Here is a 22,298-nt window from a genome sequence, read left to right on the forward strand (position 1 = left end):
CAAAGTGAAAAAATGATGCGGCAGGCTGGTCCATTTTGCTGAAATTTCATTGCAGCAAGTGAAAATCGTATTCAATAGTTTGTATGGCCCCCACATGCTTGTATGCATGCCTGACAATGTTGGAGCATGCTACTAATGAGACAACAGATGTAGTCCTGGAAGATCTCCTCCCAGATCTGGACCAGGGCATCACTGAGCTCCTGGACAGTATGATGTGCAACCTGATGGCGTCAGATGGCCCAAAACATAATGTCCCAGAGGTGTTCTGTTGGATGTAGGTCAGGCGAGCATGGGGGCCAGTCATGATATCAATTCCTTCATCGTCCAGGATCTGTCTGCACACTCTCGCCACATGAGACCGGGTATCATCGTGCACCAGGAGGAACCCATGACCTACTGCATCAGCACAGGGACTGACAATGGGTCAAAGGATTTCATCCCGATACCTAATGGCAGTCAAGTTGCAGTTGTCTAGCCTGTAGAGGTCTATGGGTCCCTCCATGGATATGCCTCCCCAGACCATCACTGACCCACCCCCAAACCAGGCATGCTGAACGATGTTACAGGCAGCATAATGTTCTCCACGGCTTCTCCAGACCCTTTCACATCTGTCACATGTGCGCAGGGTGAACCTGCTCTCCTCTGTGAAAAGCACAGGGTGCTAGTGGTGGACCTGCCAATTCTGGTATTCTATGGGAAATGCCAATCAAGCTACATGGTTCCGAGCAGTGAGCACAAGGCCCACTAGAGGACGGTGGGCCCTCAGGCCACCCTCATGAAGTCTGTTTCTGATTGTTTGGTCAGAGACATTCACACCAGTGGCCTACTGGAGGCCATTTTTGTAGGGTTCTGGCAGTGCTCATCTTGTTCCTTGTTGCCCAAAGGAGCAGATACCGGTCCTGCTGATGGGTTAATGACCTTCTACAGCCCTGTCCAGCTCTCCTAGAGTAACTGCTTGTCTACTGGAATCTCCTCCATGCTCTTGAGACTGTGCTGGGAGATACAGCAAACCTTCTGGCAATGGCACATATTGATGTGCCATCTTGGAGAAGTTGGACTACCTGTGAAACCTCTGTAGGGTCCAGGTATCGCCTCATGTACTACAAGTAGGTACACTGACCGTAGCCAAATGCAAAACTTGTGAAAAAACAGTCAAAAAAGATGAGGAGAGAAAAATGTCATCTCATTGTTGCCCCTCTAGTACACCTGTTGTTAATTTCATTAACACCAAAGCAGCTGAAACTGATTAACAACCTCCTCTGCTACTTAACTGACCAGATCAATATACCAGAAGTTTCACTGACTTGATGGTATATACTCTGATTAAAAAGTGTTCCTTTAATTTTTTTGAGCAGTATATTTAAAGTAATCCAAAAATCATGATGAAAACTGTAATTTCTGACCGTGTTGTCCTGTATACATTTTGGAAATTTTTTTGATTTACTTAAGTTTGTACTTCTTTGTGTGTACCATTGTAACCTTTGTTAACTGCAGGTAAGGAATAGTTTAATCTAGTAATGTGTAAAATTAATTGAAAACTAAATATATTAATTACCTTTAATATGCTTGCATATTTTACAGTGATTTATTTTGACTACCTTATTTTTTGCAGATTGGAGTTGGGTGAATAACATAACTTTTGTTTTTGAATAGTATGTGTCTGTTTTATCCAAACTCCGTGGTGTTGAAGGTCAATATCAGATCTATTCCTTAAGTGACATTAGTCAAGTTCAGGTAGCACTGCCACCTGTTGACCTGCAGCCATTTAAGACCTTTTTTTTGCTGACACTAGTTGGTTGTACAGGAGATGCCCAGGAGCTATTAAATCATGTAAAGACACTTACCTGGTCCCCATATATAGTCCTGTTTCCTGGCTGCTTCCATACAGGCCTCCCAGGAAAACAGTCAGCTATAGTACACGCAGTTGCTTCTGCACCACTTCTGAAAGTGTTTAGTCTGAAAGATTGATGCCAGGGTACTTGAACTGCTTCCCTTAAGACAACTTTTACTTGCCAGGCTTTCATAGTTGGCCAGAGAAATGGTGATTACAATGGTGGGTTTCACTGTAGCTTGTTTCTGCTATGGATTTCAGCACTATTTATATAGTATGCTTCTCCATTTGGTAGAATTTGGCATTAGTTGTTAAGACTGTTATAATAATAGGACTTGAGATGGAGTGGTACAAAAAGTTTGACTTTGGTATCAATACCAGCTTTTGGACCTCAGTACCAGTAACAAAATGATTACAAAGGAAATAACAGATAACTCCATAACTCCCCATCTTATTGCACCACACAACTGCTCACCTCCTTCCACTGCTTCCCTTTTAAAAGCCATGAAGTCCGTATCACATATCACATCAAAACAATGGGTTAGTGGGGGTGTGTGTCCTGATTGGATTGAAGTAACAAGCTGAAGTTTTGATTGCACACAAGTTTTTTGTTTCATGAAGTCTACTAAATGGACTTTTTTCCACAACTGCAATAGTGAGTGTTGAGGGAAATGGCGATCGGGGGTTTGAGAAGAAAGCTGACATTTACTTTCTGTACTGAAAATCCTAAAATGCTGGCACTGTACCATTTTTTAAATTTGGGGTTTTCTGTTCTTTTCCAGTAGTGGTATACTGTGCATCCCTAAATAGGACTTTTTTTTAATACTGTAATTCTACAATTTGAGGTTCATTTTCTTTGTTAAATTATGTGTTTTGATCACTAAATCAGTGTATAAGCTGTTATTGAATAAATCGGAAATATTCCTACCTTGCTTGAAACTTCCTCTATCCATTCATTGTCTAATTCATTTGTGCAATTAATGGTCAGAAGAACTGGTGCCTATCCTAAGCGCATTAGGTTCAACACATGAACTAACCCTGAAGCAGGTGCCAGTCAGCTGCAGGGCACGAGATACCACCTTTTCCTAATTCCTTCCTTCTTGAATGGATACCTCTGTATTTGACCCTATATTCAGTTAAAATGGTTACAAAAACTGCTAGAGTACACTCTCACACAAACATACACTCTTTTATGCAAAACAAATTTAGAAAAGCTGTGGTGTCCCAGGTTGAAGCTCCTACCTAAGCACTGTCTGTGTGAAGTCGGCATGTTCTTCCCATGTTTTCATGGGCTTTTCTACAGGCACTTCAGTTCCCTCAGCATTTTAAAATGATGCATTTCAGCTTGAGTTATCACCTCTAAACTGGCCGTGTATGAATGAGTCTAGTTGTGTGAGTCTGCCATGAGATGGATTTGAACCACCCAGGACTGGTTTGTCTCTTAGCTAATTCTGTTTTTTGTTTGTAGGAGTCTAAAGAGAAGGACATGAAGATTAGAGAGCTTTCTATTTCCCATGAGCATGAAATAAAAAAAATGGAGACCCAACTAAATTCAGCACAGATGCAACTGGATGCAGTTAAACAAGAGTAAGACAAAAATACAATTTTTTTTTCTTGAGATAAGTAAACCAAACAAGACCAATCAATCTGTCATTATTGCCAGACTATTTTTATACTCACCTAGAAGAACATTTTGGCTTGTTTAGACTAAAGTTTTTATTTAGTGTCTGTTTTGGTCTTTTTCAGATTCTTTCTGCATACTGTATGCTGAATGCTTTAGCAATTTCATTAATATTCTACAAAATACCTTTGCATTTTATGTTTTAAAATTAGAATGGCATAGTTGATAGTGCCGCTGCCCCATAGATCTAACGTCTTGAGTTCTGAATCCTGTGGCCAGTTACTACATCTGTCAAACTTGCATATTCTCCTGTTGTCTGTGTAGATTTTTATTTTTCGTGTTCCTTTTAAATTCTAAATATACATTTTACGTATATACATACACACACACACACACACACACACACGCGCGCACATACACACACACACACACACATATATATATATATATACCCAACACACGGTTTATTTACAGGATCAATTGCACATATCACCAGTACAACAACAGTCGCTTCTCTGCCACCAGTCCATTCACCTCCACTCCTCCTCAGGCTTTGTCCTCTTCCTCCCGACTCTGGCCAAAGAATGGTGGGTTCTGGCCCCTTTTTAGAGGGCACCCGGAAGGACTCTTAGGTGCCCAACGAGCATCTTCCGGCTGCTCTTCTGGGTGTGGCGGAAGTGCGGCCAAATAGGGCCCTGTAAATGTCCATGTGCCCCCTAACAGTGGTACGGGCCCAGCAGGGTTGCACTCCCATGCTCATGACCCGTGGCCCCACTGGAAACCCAAAGGACTGCCCTCTGTTGGCCCGGGGGAGGAACTGTCCTGAAAATACTCTCTCCTCCGGTCCTTCCACAATCAGGGCATCGCAGTCAGGTAAGGGTTCCGGTCATCCGCCACAATATATATATTTGTGTGTGTTTATATAAATTTTATATTATTTGATTATTTGGAAACTGTGAACTGGCTGGTTTTTAGTGAGTGTGGTAGGGTACCCTGTGTTGACTATTGTTCCTCTCCTGGTTGGTTTCTACTTTGTCCCCAGTGCTGCAAAGGATAGGGTCCATCCCCCATGATTCTGAACTAGACTGGGCAAATTGAATAAATGTTTCAAATGTTTTGTACATGTCATGTCATTTTCTAACCGAGTTAATCCAGACCAGTGTCGTTTGCTTGTCTCCACAACCACAGGGATCAAGGCAGAAACACACCCTGGACATGGCGCCAGTCCATTGCAGGGTGACATACACCCACACATCAGACACACACATTGGCCATATTTATCATGCCAGTTCACTTAACCTGCATGTCTTTGTACAGTCGGAGGAAATCCATGTGGACACGGGGAGAACAAGCAAACTCCACACAGGGAGGACCCAAGACACAAACCCTATCAATGCACCACCATGCTGCTCAGTTTCAATGATGCTTCAATATATTGTTTAAAAAGTTAATTACATCTAAGTATCATAATAAGGTCATTATTTCTTTTCATGCTCTAAGGACACCTGCCAGACTTATACCCTTAAATCACCAACAATACTTGGCTAGCCTGGGTCATTTGTGGCGTTGATGTATTCTACTTATGTTTTTGTTGCGTTTTTTTATTTTCTGGAACTTTTTATTCCAAATCACCAAGTCACAAAGATAGGTTGTGACTCTAATTCGGTGAGATGCAAGTATCTACCGTTGTGAACCTGAATGAACCTTGGACTAGCATGAAATTATGAGTTGGTTCCATTTTAGGGCTGTTGCTTCTGAAAGAATAAACTGTAAGCCTTGGCAGAAAGAGCATGGATATAACAAATATAAACTCTGCAACGAGTAAAAGAAGTTTTTTGGAAAATGTGACTATTGGTTTATTGTTGGCTTCAGCAGAAATTGTCATTTTTATATTAGTTGTATTGTGTGCAGCTGTAGTCATAGAAGTGTCTCTTTTGGGAAGTATCTTGGGCTTTGTCGTTTTCTCTTTATCTGTGATCTCCCACAAGGGTTACTGAACAGAAGCTTTTAGCATGTAGTCTTCCATTCAAGGCAGAATCAACATGCTGAACTGTCCTTTAAATATCTACCCCACCTCCCACATGGCATTTCTGTTGTCCCTGTATACACACAAGAAACATATTACATGAACAGTTGACCAATTTGTGAAAAATGTCTTGCATTTCTGGAGAGCATGCAATATGTATTTATCAGATTTATTACTGAAAAGGATTTTATATGACCATTGCTACAGCTAGCTCTGAAACTGACAAAGAATAGTCTAACTCTTGGTAGGGATAGGGTAGGGTTATGTTAATTATTATATTTTTTTGTTAATTTTCTTTGGATTTTCAGTCCATTAAAATGTCTAAGAACTGTCTTAACTATGCCATGTTGAACTGTTATTAAACCCATACCTATAAAAAATGTATTTAAATTTCATGTATGTGTTTATTTATTTCAACCAATTATTATTATGCAGTAATGCGTGCAAACCAAAACGACCATTTTGTTGTCAGTGGCTACAGTGATTTGCCATCATGCATCCTTAAATGCAACATCCCTTGTTATCTGTTTGTTTGTTTAGTTATGTTCCATTAAGTTTAAAATGTGAATCCTTCCTGTTGGTATCCTTTTTTTTTAAATAAACAGTATTTTTTGTCTAAATTCTGTTGTTAACTGCAGATTAGATGATGCACAATTAGACCTTGATGAGACAAGAAACAAGTCCGCAACAACTCTTCTTGCAACTGAAGATGAAATTATTCAGCTGAAGGCAGAGTATGTGAAAGTTCTGTGATACTTTTTGCTTTATTAAAGATGTTGCATTGTTATCTCCTGATTCAGATGGTTATTTACATGCCACTGTTGCTGATTTTACACTCAGACTTATTTTCTTGTCAGACCTGAGTCATAATATAAACATTCCATGAGTGAAAATTATTGAAGGATAGTTCATCTTATTATTATACTAAGTAAGGAATTTGGATAAATTTTAAGACCACACAATCAGATATAAAAATGAATCTTTTTAAAAAGAGAAAATGCATGAACAGTCTGTTAAATCCATAGTATGAAAGCAGGATTGCTTATTGTTAAGGTTGTACAGTACTTTTTTTTTCTTTAAATTTGGATTAAATACTTGACCAGTACTCATGTTTTAAAGTCTAACAAGCTACCAGTAAATTTTCATTTTAAATTTTTTTATTTCAGTTTAATCCTGTTAGTCTAATCTTTACACACAAATTTTAAGTTTTCTCAGGTTAAGTACAATATCTGAAATGCTGCAATTAACAATATTGTTTAATGTATCACTAGAAATTAATATTATTAGATAAATAGATAGATAGATAGAACTTTTATTTGTCCCCAGGGGGAAATTTTTACAGAAGTTCTTTAAATAAATAAATACATAAATAGGTAGATAAATAAGTAAATAAGTAAATAAATAAATATGCACTAACTTTACATAAATAGGTAGGTAAATAAGTAAATAAGTAAATAAATAAATATGCACAAACTTTGGTCTGAACACACACTAGAATGACTATAAAGCAAGAATTCTGACTTGGCTGTCCCAGTCCTAGTAAAGCATTAAGCAGGCATATTGATGTTGGTATAAAGGAGCCCCAGTAGCATTTCTTGACACACTTCTGCTGAATAATTCGTTGGCTGAAAGTCCTCACTGTTAGTTTGTCAGAGAGAGGATGTGTAAAATTGTTCATGGCACTCAGTTTTGTTTTACTTCTCTCTTTCACTACTTCCTCCATGGGGTCCAGAGTGTGTCCTATAACTCATCTTGCCCTTTTAATTACCCTGTTGATTCAGTGGGCCTCTCTTGAAGTGATGTCACCAGCCCAGCACTCCACATATTTACTGTAAGAATGAAAATTATATTAATGTGAAGAGTATATGTGTTAACCAAAACCATTCAGAGATGCTAAGCATGCTTTTTTTATGTTAAATTTGAAACATTTTAAAATGTCATCTAATGTTGCCAACATAGGCTCCATCTTTCTGACATCCTTCATTAAAATTAGCAGGATAAAGCAAATTTGAAGGATGCAGTTGTGAAATATTTTGTGTAGTTGTTCATTAGTATATTCATACACAGTAACTGCAGTAGTTTATCACTTTTGTGTTTGGCAGCTTGATGACAGCTCGAGATGAGGCTCAAATATACAAAAGGAAATTAGATATTCTTGATGATTATGAAAGGCAAATGAGAATGCTTAAAGATGAAATATCCATTCTTACAACAGAAAAATCACTACTTCAGGACAGGTAAATTTCTTCTTTTTTTATTATGAAAATCTTTTATTCTACGGTATTCTTATAATCTGCAGTGTAGCACAAGATCCGTTGCTGTCTCCTTGGAAGAACAGTTTACAAAATTCTGATAAATTCACAGCATTTGAAGAAACAAATTCTTCTGTCAGGCAGGCTCAAGTAATACTGACAGTTTGTGGCACACTTTTTAAGTTTGATCGATATTAGGTTCTACAGGCATCTGAGAGTATGGATACTCTATTTAGGTAAGCACTCATAATTTGACTGAAACTAGTGAAATAAAGGCTAAAGCATGGTACAGTGGCTAGTGCAGCTGCTTCACAGGGCCTGAGTCCCAGTTTGGCACTTGCTATTATCCATGCAGTGTTTGCACATTCTCCACATGTCCATGCAGGTTTTCTTCTCACAGCCCCAAAGACAAGCAAGTTAAGAAGTAAGAAACTAGTGATATTACGCTGATCCTGTGTGAATATGATTGTGTGTGTGAGTGGGCCCTATACTGACTTGCCATCCTATTCAGGGTTGGTTTCTGCCCTACAATGGAATGCTTGATGTTACTAGGATTGGCTCTGCTCCACCTTGGCAATGAATTGGATCATTAACTAGATTAAGTTGTTTAGAAAATGGATTGATGAATGGAACAAAAGATAAAGCAAATTATCATTTTTAATCAGAGAAAAATGGTCAGGAATGCAGAATGCATGAGAAAGAATGACATCTTAGAACCAATCTTTAATTGTATATCATGTCTTTACATAGTGAATATCATTTCAAGATTCTTTAGAAGAACTTTAGAAGTAGCCTTAGAGGAAGAGGTGCTGAATGAAAAATGGGCCACTTCCATTTCGTGTTTCTAGTTTTCATGGGTGCTGTCATTTTTTGTGGTTTCTGTATTGCTTTGTGGATAAGTACGTGACCCGTGGCATAGTGACACTGTTATTAAAAGATGGCCATGTTCATTAAACTTTGGTTATCATTCTCTGTTCCTAGTATACCCACCATTGCTTTTCCTGATGATCCAACTGATATGATCTTACAAAAACAAATAAGATCTTTGCTACGTTAGTGCAATTTACTTAAGAAGTAATTTATGGAAAGTTCCCATCAATTTCAATACAGGGTACTGCAAGGGCATAATGAAGGCTGACTTCCACAAAGATATTATTAAGAAACAGCTAAGATAGCCATGAGAAATTGAAATGCCATGGATGAAGGCTAGCTGCATTTATTCTTAGTCATTTAAGTTTCTATACAAGTTCTTTTGAAGCTTACTTCAAAGCCTCGTATGCCAACAGGTCTCGACTGGATGTTCTAATTACTTAAATGACAAAACAGCAAGGTTTTTGGCTATAGTATATATATTGAATGCTATACCACCTTTTTTATTTTTGTTTTGCAGGCTAATTAGAAGCCGGTCATCTAGCCCCCTCGGTCATCGAAGTCGTTCTCCTAGTCCGCTACCATATATCAGGAGCGAATCTCCATCTTGGACAAGGCTGTCTAACTCTACACGCCAGTCCCGGATGATAAGTCGATTCAGTGACATTTATACTATTGAGCGTCTGGATGCCCAGACCCTACTAAAACGCTACATTGATGATATAGAGATGGTGCAAAGGATCATTTTTATTGCTACAGTGGTGTGTATTTGTTATTATAATATAAAGCAGCTGGCCATACATTTTGCGGTTTTGTTTATTTTGCCAGAAGAGATACAAATAAACCTTGATGTTTATGTAAAATATAAATCTCATTTTATGAATTATAAAATGCCAATTTTTTCCTTGGACCCACTTTATTGTTAGGGTAAACTAGGTAAAGTCTATGATATAAATAAAATGATGAGGGAAACTTATTTTCCAAGGCAGCATTTCTGAGGAAAATACCAATGGTTGAAAAATCTAGGACAGGGAAGGTTGATTACCCTAAAATATTATCCCATCCATTGAGTCAAATGCTGTATGATGTATTTTGGGTGTTAGAATTTATAGCATCCCACCATAAAATGGAATGAATTGATGTTTTTTTTTTTTTTGGACAAAAAGAAATCCGAGTACAGATGACAGTCAAGCACTATACTGGCAGGACTAGTGAGTGGGCTTATCAGAAGTATAATGAAATGTTAATTAAATTACTGCTTTTTCATAATACATACATACATAGTACATAATATATCATGTACTGTTTTATTACATAATTCTTTGAAAATCTTTGATGCCATACATATGCTTTCAAGCAGTGACCTTTTTCATCTTGTTTTAGGAATCTTTCCATGCTGCTAAAATGGCCTTCAGGCAATTTAGGCTACGAGTAAGAAAGACGCTTTCTCCCACACATACTGGACAAGAGTCCCTGGATGACACTGTAATGGACTATATTATTCGCAACTTGGATTTATATGATGTCCAGTCAAGTGTTAATGTGAGTACTTATGTTATCAGTGAGGGCATAGCCATAGCCAAGGAAATGCTGTATGTGTTATATTTGAGAAATAAAACAACACATTTACCACACTGTATTGCAAAAATGCCATTACAAACTTCTTGTTTGTTGAATGCAGAGACACATGATAAATTTTCCTTACATAGTTAATAAGATACTTTTAAATATTGGATTGTCCTACTAAAGAATAATGTAAAACAAGAAACACACACAGAAAAAGGTTGGGGCACACCCGTGACCCCGTATAATGAAAATAAATATAGAAAATTAAATAATCTTTTTACAAAGATAAATTAGACACCTTTTCCAGTGGGAGTCTGATAGTGAACTGACTCAAACCACTGGTCAAATAGGAAGGGATGGGTCCATGAGGATGGACAATGAAAGTGATGTCAAAGGTGGAATGGCTGTTAATTTTCCGTTCCGCAGAGAGAGGGAAAAAAAGAAGGCTTTAGCACACAGCGCCAACTACCATTACCACATGCACATGGCTATATATAACCTAGTCCTCAAAAGGACAAAGCCTGTTCACAGTGCGAGAGTGCACATTTCAGATGTTAATGTGAAAAAGGTGGCCAGGACTTGTTGAACTATACTTAGTTTCTGAAAAAATAAATAAACTGGCAAAAAAAGGTTTATTCTTGGCAAATGGACATATACATATCTCCTTGAAATAGTGAATGTTCACTTTAGTACAGGTTTAACCAGTTTAATTATACCCTCAGCATTTTATTAAAATGCCATTGTACTCTCTGATACCAGAATAAAGACCACTATACCTCTACCTCTGAACAATCTGTAGTAGTCAATTAAAGCAAGAGCATGGAACAAATAAACACCATAGTTTTAGAGACATTTGTGATTTTTAGATGCTATAGATGCTACATGTGCATCTATTGTCTCTTGAAGAAATAATCACTAATATGCACTAATCTTATATATAAACGTCTATGCATGGAAGTGTGTGTGTTTGTGTGGCCTGGAAACCGACTCTACCTCTCACCTCTGAGGAAACAGAAAACCCGCTTAGCCGCTAATAACACAAGCGAGGCTAGCACATCAGCAAAACAAAACCTCAGAAGAAAGACAAAGTCGCTTAGCTGCTAACATCGGCAAAACGGTATCCCTTTTACTTTTCCTCCCACCGAGAACATCAGCAAAACGAAACCTCCTAGGAAAGAGATGCCCAGAGTAGTTCCTTTCAATGACCTGATATCTCTACATTTCTGTTTTTTTTCTGATGATTTCAATAGTTTCTATGACCCCGGGCTTTTTACAGCATGGGCTAACACAGTTAGTTGAAAATAATTTTAGATGTTAATTTTCAAATGTATCTTTGTGAAAATAAAGATGTTCCTGTTACATTTAAATTAGTACACACACTTGTAGTTCTTAATTTGCAGGCTTTAAAAATGTGTATTTTTTTTAGAAGATACTGTATGTAATATCAATGTTTATTTTTTAATGCTTTTTAGTATTCGAAAATATGAATTTTACAATGAAATCTTTTGTAGAGTGTTTTTGTGCTCTATTCAAATGAGGAAAGGAACATTTTAAAAAAGAATCTGCTGCAGCAATAAATATCAATTTTTAATATCGCAACTGAATGTGACAGGTCTAGGAAGTCATCATGAGTGAGTATTAGTGTTTGCCTTGTCACTCCCTTGATGGCTTATATTTATCATCTTGTTACTTTTTGTTTTGAACAAATTTTTCTAGGATGTGATCCGTGCAATGAATGTGAATCCAAAGATCTCATTCCCACCAGAAGTCGACTTTATCCTCATTAGCAGTTTCATCCGGGAGGTTTGTCGTTTGGCCTTTTCAATGCAGACCCTGGAGCCTCCTTTGGACATTGCTTTTACAACTGATGGAGAGCTCTTCAGTGATAACAAGTAAGGGTGACAGCACACTAAGTACTCAAAGTGTTTGAATGGCTGTTTTGTCAACACTCAATACATTGAGTAATGATTAAACTATACAATACCAATTAGTACAATATGTAATACAGACTTGAAAGACTTGAAAAACATCTCCACTGCTGCATTACGGTACACAATGAAATAATAAATTGGTTTCAAATAAAAGTTCATGTTTTTAGTTTTAACAGTCTTCTAAATTTATGAAAGATTTTTGTCACAATTTTGATTATTGTCAAATTTCCACAGTTAAAAATGGCAGGTATGGTGACCACTTTCCAGATATAAACAAAGTGACACAGTTAAATGGCTGCTTTCAAAAATCACCAGATATAAAATATCAAGTGAAGGATGAAATAAGAAAATAGAATGAAGCTTAAAATGACTGATATATCTCTATCTTAATTTCAAATTCACAAAGCTCTGATGGTTTGATGGTGCTGTTTGGCAAGTAAACCATGTATCCAGCTTTACTATTTCTCAAAACAACACAGAAAGAATTTATGAAAGAAAAAAAAATTGAAGTACAAACTCTTACTCTACTTGCAGTATGAAAACACTGTGAACATTGAACTTTGAACTACAACTAAGTAACTCCTTTTTCTTCCAGATACCGACGCAGCTATGACTCAGAGTATACTGCTCCTCTGGTGGCGTACCATGTGTGGCCAGCACTTATGGAAGGAGATTCTGTCATTGTAAAGGGGGAGGCCGTCACAAAGAGGGGGGCTTTGGTAAGCCAATATATTTTTTTGGGCTACTGGTAGTCATCTTTGTATATCTTCATGATTTTTTAACATTAATACATATATATTATATATTCATGATACTTGTCATGTTACTTGGTCTTTAGTAACATAAAAATGACATACAGGCAATGTTAACTTTCTCTCATCCATTTATTTCTTAACCAAATAATACACTTCCAATTCCATTGGGCTATTGCCTGTCCTGGGAGAACTAGGTGAAAGGCAGGACGTAACAAAGGACAAAGCACCATTCCATCTGAGAGAGCTCAGATGTCATTATGGGTGTTTGGGGTTGGGAATATTTTGAGGGTAAGACTAGTGAAAGGTTAATGTTGAGGAAAAATGATGGAGCTGAGATTATCGTGGGAGATAAGAAGGGAAAGCAGGTTGACTGTTAAACAATTTGACATCAATTAATACAAGTAGAATCCCATTGTAACGAAATTCGTGGGACCATAAAATATTTTGTTATAATGGACAGTTCGTTATAATGAATATGGGGAAAATACTATTGTGGCCGGGGTCATCGGCGATTCACCTTTTCTAATGGCAGTGGTGACTCTGTAGGATCGGGCTTACCATGTAACATGCTTTCCGTGCAATGTTTAGAATATTTAACACCGGTCTTTGACTTGCTCTTCCTCGTACTCTCCTGGTCTGCCAGAGTGATGATTCTGAGGTGCTGATGTTCTTCTAATCTGAAGATGGGAGCTAAAGCAGGACTATTCCCTGTGTCATGGGTGCTATCTTGTGTGTGCCTATTTTGAAAGAAGTCTTGAGATTATTACTGTATAGAGGAGGCAGATACAAAGACCTGTATTTTCTTTGGAAACCTGGACACACCTCCGTGTCTCTGTTGCAGCTCTGTGATCCAAGCTTGATAATGCCTGTTTAAAAAAACAGCGCTTCTTAAACTGCAAAAAATATTTTATTTGAAAATGAGACGTTAGATTTAACTTTTTATTTTATAGACATACAGGTATGAATACAGAACAGTACAGTATCCGCACATGATACAAATAATCACGCAGATGCTCGGTGGAGCACTGACTCAGAATTTCGCTATTAGTATTATGTCGCACCTATATTCTTGCTGAGACTGCCCAAAACTGGAAATTTTGCAAAAGATAGAGATGGGCTGTTGCAGGGTTCCCAAGACTTGGCGAAAGTGTAGGTCAAGTCAGGTCAGGTTGGGTAGCATGCACTGGTACAGTGCATTGCTGCACCCATTACCCAATGAAACCGCTTGGGATCCTGGTTGGCAACCCCCCAGGAAGACCCACCCTTGGAAGGAAGACCCGGGCCAGTCCCACCCTCCGAAAATGACCATCTATCTGCCGCAGCGAGGTGTTACTTGGGCGTCCCCTTGGCCTGGTCCAGCCCCTTGGGTCCTCAACAATGAGGATCCTGCAAGCCGGATCACCCTCAGGGAATTATGCCACATGGTCATAGTGCAGTAACTGATGCTCCCTCACAATTCAGGTAATGTGTCTCGTTTTGGGACTCTGTCAGCAACCACTCATTCAACGCAAAGTCAAACCAGCTGTACCCAAGGATTCTCTGAAGAGACACAGTACCAAAGGAGTCTAGTCTTTGTCTCAGGTCACTGGATATCATCCATGTCTCTCAACTATATAGCAAGACAGGAAGTACCAGGACTCTTTAAAGACTTGGACCTTTGTCCTTTTGCATAGATATCAGGAGTGCCACACACCCCTTTCCAGCGATCTCATTTCCCCACATGCTCTCCCAATCCATTTACTGACTTCATAGGAAGAGTCATCAGAGACATGAATGTCACTGCTGAGGTAAGTAAACCTCTCAACAAGGTCGATACTATCTCCACAGACAGACACACTGCTGATGGCTGTGGCTAAGAGGTCATTAAAGGCCTGGATCTTGTTTTTTTCCAGGACTCTTAAAAGCCCAGACATTCAGATTCTTCGCTCAGTCTCTCGAAAGCCCCGATGAGAGCCTCCATTGACTCTGCAAAGATCATGGCATCGTTGGCAAAGTCAAGATCAGTGAATCTTTCTTCACCAACAGATGCCCCACAGCCGCTGGACCCCACAACTTGCAAGCATTGAACAGAGTAGGAACAAGAACATACCCCGACGACCCCCAGAATCAACTGGGGAAAAACACAAAGGTTCTGCCCCCACTCTGCACAGCACTAACAGTACCAGTGTACAGGCTGGCTATGATATCCAGAAACCTTGAGAGGATCCCGCGAATTCTCAGAATGTCTCACAGGGCAGCTTGATCAACTAAGTCGAATACTTTATGAAAATCTACAAAGGCTGCAAAGAAACTAAGAACCCTCAGTGCCAGGATGCTGTTGATGATAGACTTCTTAGGCAAGACTGCTCCGGTTGCTGGTAGGTGAGCAAGTGATCACGGTACTGAGAGCAGTGTTATCCCTCTGTAGTTGCCGCAATCCAGGCGATCATCCTTCCCTTTCTAGATAGGGATGACAAGTGCTGTTTTCCAGTCAGTTGGGATGACGCCAATCTCCCAAATGGAAGCAAAGATTACTTGCAATGCCAGGAGGACAGTCTTACCACCAGCCTGGAGAAGTTCACCCCAGATACCACAAGAAATTGTAGGCATGGCATAAAGTATTTTTTACCTTGCATTATTAACTTTGGTGGCCATTTTGCTCGAATAAATGTTTGTTATACAGAAATTTACATCTCTCTATTATAAAAAAAATCCTGGAGAGACACAGTATAGAGCGTCGAGACGTGATCTTTACGTTAAGATCACGGAAGACAGTTAAAAGACCTGCGAGGACCTTAAACATGAGACATTGTGCCAAGAGATTCAGTCTTGTGAAGGATTTGAGCACACACAGATCCAGGGTCTCAGCGCATATAAAGCATATAAGGACAATACATTATAAATAAAACGTCGATTAAGTCAAGAATAAAGCAGCGTGGAGAAAAGAGACTCAAAAATGTTGGAGAGAAAAAAGAGCAAAAAAGAAAAAATAATCTAGGTGCAAATTCAGAAAATAAGGAAAGTAATTATCAGCCCATAACAAGTGGAACTGAAACAAAGCACGTCCAATTAGGCTCAGAATTAAAAGGCAGAGTAAAAGACAAAGTAGAACTTCATAAACACGTGGCACTATACACATGCAGAGCAGGTTAGAGATTATGAAAGCAGTGGAATTCGAAAGGCTCAAAAAAAAAAAAAAAACATGCGCGATACAAATGTGGAGAAATTTAAAGAATATGAAACTAGGAAAATTAGAAAGTATAAAAAAAAAGAAAGTAAAGATCGCAGTAGCACAAACAAACAGAAATTATTACTCAAAAAAGGGAAAATAATCACCACGGACCAGGTGTCATTGGAAAAAAAAGCAGAACAAAGTGAGGTCAGAAATAAGAGAGAGTAGAAAACTAAGTAAAACGTCATAAAGAGGTTAAAAAACAAAGGGGCCAAACACATGCAGAGCAGGTTAGAGATAATGAAAACAGGAATTCAAAAGACTCAAAAAAAAAAAAACATAGGCACAATACACATGCAGAGCAAGATACAGAATATGAAAGCAGAAAAAAATGACATTGTCAAAAAAAGAAAGTAAACATCACATTAGCGCAAAAAAGATAAATTATTATTTGGAGAAATAACTAAAAGGCGAATAAAGACTGAATATATGGACATAAGTAATATGTCAGAAGTATGTAAGTATTGTAAGGCTTTGAAGTTTAAGTCAGAGAATTTCAAAAGCGTGTTCTACCTCACATGCATTTATTGGTTACTTTGCAAAAAAAAATTAACTACTGATGATGTAGATCGCTTTGTCTGTGCTGAAATTCCAAACAGAGAAACCTATCCTGAATTATGGTACAAAGTCATTAAACACATGTTTCACTGACCTCATTTAAAAGATTGAGCATACTGGAACTCGAAAGATTTCAAATATTGTTTTTACATAAGTTCTGAAATAAAAGTGAAACTAATGAAATAGCAACAATTAAAAGAAAAAAAATATCCAGAAAACCAAACACGGGGGTTGGCAAGCGAAGCGAGCAGGGGGTAAAGCCCCCTAGTTTTGTTAAAACAAAATCTGATAAACATGATGTTGTATAAACTTTTGTCCGGGCCAATAAGAAGTATTCATTATTCTGAAAGTTTTGTTACTTCGATATTCGCTATAATTGGATTTGACCTGCAGCATGGCGGCGCAGTGGTTGCGCTCCTGCCTCGCAGTAAGGAGACCTGGGTTTGCTTCCTGGGTCCTCCCTGTGTGGAGTTTGCATGTACTCCCTGTGTCTGCGTGAATTTCCTCTGGGTGCTCTGGTTTCCTCCCACAGTCTAAAGACATGCAGGTTAGGTGGATTGGCGATTCTAAATTGGACTAGTGTGTGCTCTTGGTGTGTGTGTGTTTGTGTGTGTGTGTGTGTGTGTGTGTGTGTGTGTGTGTGTGTGTCCTGCGGTGGGTTGGTGTCCTGCCCGGGATTGGTTCCTGCCTTGTGCCCTGTGTTGGCTGGGATTGGCTCCAGCAGACCCCCGTGACCCTGTGTTTGGATTCAGCAAGTTGGAAAAAGGATGGATGGATTTGACCTGTATTTAGTCCAGGACTTGACAAATAATCAGTTTTTATTTATATTGTTGTGCTTCACGTTTGTTTCCCTTTGCATGATTCTTTTTTCCAATATTACTCCAATATTATGTCTGTATTCATGTTGCCATTCAATATATATAGTTTAACAGTGTACAGTTGAACAGTTATATTTAGAATAGTATTTCTTTCCCTACTCTAAATTTTGAGTTATTTGTGACACTTTATGTACTGTGAGAAATAAAAGTAATGGTAAATTAATATAAGCTATGTGCAAAAGTGAAAAAAAAGTTTGTAATTCATGTTGTATGAAAATGATCTCATTCTTTGTAATCAGTAATGATGAAAGCAGCCTTTCATACAGTTTCAGCATTGCTTGGTGATTTTGACCTTGATTTTAGTTATGATATGCAGTCCTAAGCTCCTTCTCAAACACTCAGATCTGCTGATAAATAACGTCTGGTGGTGTCACCACTGTGTAGTATCAGATCTTTATATGTGTGGCTCTTGGCTGGTTGAACCAGCTGCCCATTTCATTTCGAATCTCTAACTCCCTCAATGTGTTCAAGAAGCATTTGAAGATTCTCTTGTTTGGTGAATTATAGTCTAAGTGATATTAGCTGTTAGGTTTTATAAATCTAGGAATTGCAATTAGCTTATATTTTGTTTTGAGTTCTTCTCTTGTGCAAATCAGTTTTGTACTCTTGTCCTATAACATTCATTCCCAAACATTTCCTGGACTGATGTCACTAGTTTATGTTGACCTCTTTTGTAAAACACTTTGGATTAAAATGAATAAGTGTAAATGTAATGATATTGGAGGTTGACTATAGTGCGTAGGATCTTCTTTCCTGAACTGAATTTTGAATGAATTGTTAATTTTAAATTGCAACATTTACTTTCCTATATTAAACAGACTTGTATAGACAGCAAACTGACTTGACCTGTATTGTATATGTTGCAGAAGTTTGCAAATCACATTCAAATTTTTTTTCCAAAATCATCTTGGTTAGATGAATCACATTACACAATGTAGTTAAAACAACTGAGCAGCAGTTAAATAAAATATAAATATACAACACAAATCTATATTGTCCTGTTTTATTCCATACCTGTGGATTGGCTACTATGTAGAATATAAATGAGCTATTAGACTTACATTGCTGTCTTCCATGGTGCACAGATAATATGGGCTTTCCTAATTATGAGCTGAAGGTGAAGGAGTTAAGCATCCTTTCCATTCTTGCCCTTGCAGTGAAATATGTTCTGAAACCTCTAAAACATTTAAAATAATTCTGTGGACACAAAGGTTTAATGATTAAATGGTAATGCAATGTAACATCAGCTTTATATTTAAACTAGAGGGCAACTTGATTATATTTTACTTCTACTGCCACTGTATATTTGCTTGAACTAATTATTCTTTATTAATCAACTGAATGCTGCTTATAATGTTAACAAACAAAAACTGCTTTTTCTCATGTCTGTTTAGCAGTGGTCACCAAGAAGGAGCAGAAGCCGAAGCCGTAGTACCAGCCCGGTGCGATCACGGACCAGCAGCCCTTCTCGTGGACTGGTATGTTAGGCTTATAGCAGAGATCGGCCTTTGGCTTGTCTCAAAATGTGACCTGCAGAATGAAATAAGCTAAAAGACAAATATACAGATTTTAAGTAGTTAAAAAAGTATGCAGCAGTCTGAAAGCAGGCTAACCATTTACTTTGTCTTCTGTCTTTTTCACACAGAGCTCCCTGAACCGCAGTGCCTCTCCTGGAAGGCTGTCTCCCAGCCGGCTTTAATTCTGCTTCCCAGTGATGAATCCATCAGATTAGGGGATCAGTTTTTCAAGTTTCTCATATTGTTTTTTTTTTTGTTTTTTTTTTTTCATATAAAAGTACCTCATTGCAAAATGTGAACAAAATAGTTATTGCAATCTAAAAAGCAAACCTCCTTGTATGTGTGCATGTAACATTTTTTTTATATATTCGTTACAACTCCACACTGGCTGCTGATGCCGTGCAAATCCACTTCAGTATGGCACATCAATGAAAAAACGATGTATGCATTCATCCAAACTACTTTTGGTGCTACTGTTTTAAAGCAAATAGAACAAAATTCAAAGGGCTACAGACATTATTGGGTATTTTTACACTCAAACCTGAATTGGTGAAGGCAGCTGGTGCTCAATATTCTTCAGAAAACAACAATTGTTTTTGCAGTGTTATTTTGATTATGTGAGAAGAAACAGTTGTGTGGCAATGTGCAGTATATCTGCATTAATATTTTGAAGATTAACTCAGTTATCGAACAGCAAAACGTGTCCTGCACATTAGCACTTTTAGCAGTGATTGACTCAGTTTGTTAACATAAATGACCTATAAAAATTAATTTGGTGTTTTCTTTCTTATACTAAGCTTCCTCTCCCTCCATGTTACAAATGAAATCTCTGAACGTCGAAAATCTGCATGTTAGCCTTGCACATGAATTGAAGCCATTCGTCTACTATGAGACGCTTCCAGTTTTTAATCCTGATCTGTGAGTAAAATGAACTTCTGGGTAATACAGATTAATGTGAGGAGTTTCATTGTTGGTAAATGATAACAATACATATTAATATAAAAACAAACCTTGTGCAATAACATCACATCAAGATTCTCGTTTAAAGTTACTGAAAATCTCTTCCAATCATTTTTAAACCTGCTTAATCCAGAGTTACAGTTATGAGCTGCTTAAATAAATAACTTTTCAATTAAAAAAAGAATCCATTTTGATATTGTACAAGACACACAAATTACATGGAATCTTTGGAAGTGTTTCATATACTGTACAAAACATTCAAATATCTGAGCCAGTGCAAAATACATGACACACAATTTAAGATTAGGTAAAAGTGCAGTTGCTTACTTTTATCAATGCATACAAAACATATTTTAAATATCTTTTTAACAATATACATTGTACAGTACATATTTTAACAACAAGAAAGACGTCTTTTTCATGGCTTGTTGGCATGGAGCGATACGTTGATTTAGGATAAAGTACCAAGTACAAATTAAAGTCTTTCTGAGAGAATGCGTGCTAATATTCTTATCACGTTTGACAAATGACGGTGTGTGGCAGCTGTTGGGATAGAGGGGCACAAATGTATAGTGTGGCTTTTCACTAACATGTCGTGCTAAGAGTGAAATGAATTAAATTTTCTATGATCTGAAAATAATTTAGGCGCATGTACTTCTTGCCACACTGTATAGTTTTTTTCTTTAATAATGAGCAAGCATTACAATAAATTTTTTTGAGAACAATTGACATTATGCCAAAAAATTAGATGACAATGAAAGAATTTGATCACCTGTGTGAAGTTTTATTTACTGTCTGACTTTTTACTGTATGGATTTTTTTTCAATATCTTAACAAGTGTTGTGTGCCTTTTATAATTAACATTTTACAATAAATTTTTCTCAAAACAATTTGTTGTGCTTTTTACTACTTTTGTTTAAACCAACAGCCCTTCACTGTGTGCATCTTTAGTAATCAATGTTGAGAAATTAAACACTCATGCAGAATTCAGAAAGAGTGTAGAGCAAGAAAATGCATTTCTATTCAATTGAATACAATGGTTTATTCTTAGAAACTGCACTTCTATTTGTAAGCCTAGCGTACAATACAATACACTAAAACAGTGCTTCCCAAACTCGGTCCTGGGGACCCACTGTGGCTGCAGGTTTTTGTTCCAACCAGTTTCTGTTTTTAATTGAATTACTTGGCTATTTAAGTGGACGATTATTTCCCAAGTTCTGTGTTTTGGGAACAACAGTAATCCCCCGCTCTATCGCGGTTCAGCTATCGCGCCCCCGCTATATCGCGGAAAAATTCAATAAGTACATCCTACCTGTAGTGTACTTTGCAGCCAATTCATAACAAAGAATACGGTTTTTAGCAGACAAAGAGTTTCGCATTACAGCACCCAGATGATTTCTTACAAAGCCTGTTATTGGCTGAAAGTGGAGACTCAACCAAACAGAGCGGATTTTATTCTCTTGGGCTCTGATTAGCTGCTGCTAAAGTGGTGTAATCTCACAAGAACAGTGAGCATGGGTCCCCGTCGAATCGCGTACCTTGCTTGTGGTCCGACTTTTCTGAGCCAACTTTTGTGAGCTTTTCTTTTGCTTTAAGCCCTACGATGGCTCCCAAGCATTCTGCATCTTCTAGTAGCAGTGAGCCTAAGCGCCAGAGGAAGACCTTGACCATACAGGAGAAGGTAAAACTAATGATGATTATTATTATGTTACTCATATCTTTAGCCCGACATCCGTGTATCATATGTGTATCCAAAGTGTGTTTTAATAAGTTTACATGTGTTTAAAGCGTGTGGGAAGGGTATTGTAAGGCTTAAACTATAAAAACAAATGTGGTCTTTCTATATCGCGGATTTTCACCTATCGCGGGTGGGTCTGGAACGTAACTTTCACGATAGGCGGGGAAGATGACCCTCTGATGCACATGCGTGACAGTATCAGTTAAGTACATGGCATACCTTTGGCATGGAGATCTTCAGGTATGTGTACAGTATATCTCTCTAATACGCTCTGTCTGTCTTTTGAGTTTTTGCACACTAAGGACCTCATTTCCAACCCTCCGATCACGTCTTGTGTTGTCTTTCTGTATGTAAAAATAGGTAAAGTTTTTTTCAGAAATTTTGCATGTAGATTGCTGTAGGCTATATGGCATTTCAAAAATGTCATCATGGAGGGGGTTGTTATTGAGGGCAACCTAAAGCTTGCATTATTCCGTAAACTTACCCCACTTTTGTTTAGAAATTTAATTGGAAAGTACTACTAATAAAGAAAAAAAATTAAAAACCATACTATTTCATTTACAAAAATAGATTCCTAAGTAATT

General features: G+C 37.8%; 1 protein-coding gene across 2 annotated transcripts in view; it reads left to right on the forward strand.

Annotated features, from left to right (window-relative positions):
* The window catches only part of spata18 (spermatogenesis associated 18), a 36,088-nt gene extending 15,222 nt beyond the window's left edge, over positions 1–20,866 (forward strand). The window contains exons 4-12 of one of the 2 annotated variants that reach the window (XM_028802213.2): positions 3,300–3,418; positions 6,117–6,212; positions 7,581–7,715; positions 9,121–9,361; positions 9,984–10,142; positions 11,883–12,058; positions 12,693–12,816; positions 18,894–18,977; positions 19,145–20,866. In XM_028802213.2, coding sequence (XP_028658046.1) covers positions 3,300–3,418; positions 6,117–6,212; positions 7,581–7,715; positions 9,121–9,361; positions 9,984–10,142; positions 11,883–12,058; positions 12,693–12,816; positions 18,894–18,977; positions 19,145–19,198 — 1,188 coding nt within the window. In that variant the 3' untranslated portion in view covers positions 19,199–20,866. The remainder of the gene's footprint in view (positions 1–3,299; positions 3,419–6,116; positions 6,213–7,580; positions 7,716–9,120; positions 9,362–9,983; positions 10,143–11,882; positions 12,059–12,692; positions 12,817–18,893; positions 18,978–19,144) is intronic. The other variant, XM_028802214.2, reaches the window with a different exon arrangement.
* The last annotated feature ends 1,432 nt before the right edge of the window (positions 20,867–22,298 follow it).

This window comes from Erpetoichthys calabaricus, chromosome 5 (assembly GCF_900747795.2).
Source record: "Erpetoichthys calabaricus chromosome 5, fErpCal1.3, whole genome shotgun sequence".
Lineage (NCBI taxonomy): Eukaryota > Metazoa > Chordata > Cladistia > Polypteriformes > Polypteridae > Erpetoichthys > Erpetoichthys calabaricus.